We start from the raw sequence: 1,568 nt of genomic DNA on the forward strand, positions 1-1,568 counted from the left end.
GAGGGGCAGAGAGAGGAAGAGAGGAAGAATCCCAAGCAGGCTCCATGCGCAGACCCCGACACAGGGCTCGAACCCATGAACTGTGAGATCATGACCTGAACCGAAGTCAAGAGTTGGATGTCCAAGTGACCAGGCGCCCTTATTTTTATTATTTTTTAAAACAAGTCTTGGAAATAGTATTTTATTTAGGCTATTTATTTGGTTTATTTCTTCCCCCTATCTTTCGTGAGTCATAATTGGCAGGTAAAAATGTATATAATTAGGGTATACAACTTGATACTTTGATATGTGCCTAACTGTGAAATAGTCACCACGATCAAGCTAATTAACATATATCACTCTTTATCTTGATAACATCACTGGAAACTCCCAGTAATAAAAATAACTGTCCACATTACATGTTAGGTATGGATTTAAGGCCCTTGTACACAGTTTTCTCACTTAATCCTTGTAATGATCCTAAGAGGTTAGAATTATTAGTTCCTTAAGCAGATGAGGAAACAGGCTCAGAGAGGTTAGTGAGAGGAACCCTGAAGGCTGGGTGGGAAGGACAGTAAGGCGATGATCCATTTCTTCCTTCAGAGTCCACTCACTGTTGACGCCCTTGTTTCTGGCCTCAGAACTGCCCGGATATGGAGAATCAGACCCGAGTCTTCGAATTCATCCTCCTCGGCCTCTCCGAGCAGCCTCTACAGCAGCAGGTGCTCATTGGTATGTCCTGCAGCCTGTATCTGATCGGATGCACGGGGAATCTGCTCACCATCCTGGCCATCCTCTTGGACCCTCACCTCCACAGCCCCATGTACTTCTTCCTCAGCAACTTGTCTCTTCTGGACATCTGTTTTACCTCCACCACCGTCCCCAAGATGCTGGTGAACTATCTGTGCAGACACAGCACCATCTCCCCCCAGGCTTGCCTGGCCCAGATGTATTTCTTCATTGCCTTTGGGGCAGCGGAAAGCATCCTTCTCTCAGTCATGGCTTACGACCGCTACCTGGCCATCTGCTGCCCGCTGCGCTACATGACGATCATGAACGTCCTTCGTTGTGCCTTGCTAGTGACCGTGCCCTGGACCTCAGCAAACCTCATCTCCATGGTCCATACCATCCTGATGACCCGCTTGTCCTTTTGCACCAATAGGATCCCACACTTTTTCTGTGACATTAATGCCTTGATTAAGCTTTCCTGCTCCAACACGCAAGTCAACGAGATGTTGATGCTGGTCCTTGGGGGTTCGGTGGTTCTGATGTCTTTTGTGTGTATCATGGCCTCTTATACACCTATTGCTGTGGCTGTGTGGAAGGTGCCCTCAGCCCAGGGGAAGTGGAAAGCTTTCTCTACCTGCAGCTCTCACCTTTGTGTCATCTCGCTCTTCTATGGGACTATTATTGGGGTCTACTTCAACCCTGCATCCACACACACCACCCAGAGGGACATGGTAGCCACAGTGATGTACACCATGGTCACCCCCATGCTGAACCCCTTCATCTACAGCCTTCGGAACCGCGATCTGAAGGGTGCCCTCAGGAAACTTCTTAGAGGAAACCACTTGGCTAAGCCTCTTTGA

The 1,568-nt window shown here is 48.3% G+C and overlaps 1 protein-coding gene across 1 annotated transcript; it reads left to right on the forward strand.

Moving 5' to 3' along the window:
* Positions 1–536: 536 nt before the first annotated feature.
* LOC125930971 (olfactory receptor 24-like) lies at positions 537–1,568 on the forward strand. Its single transcript, XM_049643127.1, has one exon. It carries the CDS (start codon positions 633–635, stop codon positions 1,566–1,568), a length of 936 nt encoding a protein of 311 aa, XP_049499084.1. The 5' UTR covers positions 537–632.

Source organism: Panthera uncia, chromosome A2 (genome assembly GCF_023721935.1).
Source record: "Panthera uncia isolate 11264 chromosome A2, Puncia_PCG_1.0, whole genome shotgun sequence".
In the NCBI taxonomy this organism is placed as follows: domain Eukaryota; kingdom Metazoa; phylum Chordata; class Mammalia; order Carnivora; family Felidae; genus Panthera; species Panthera uncia.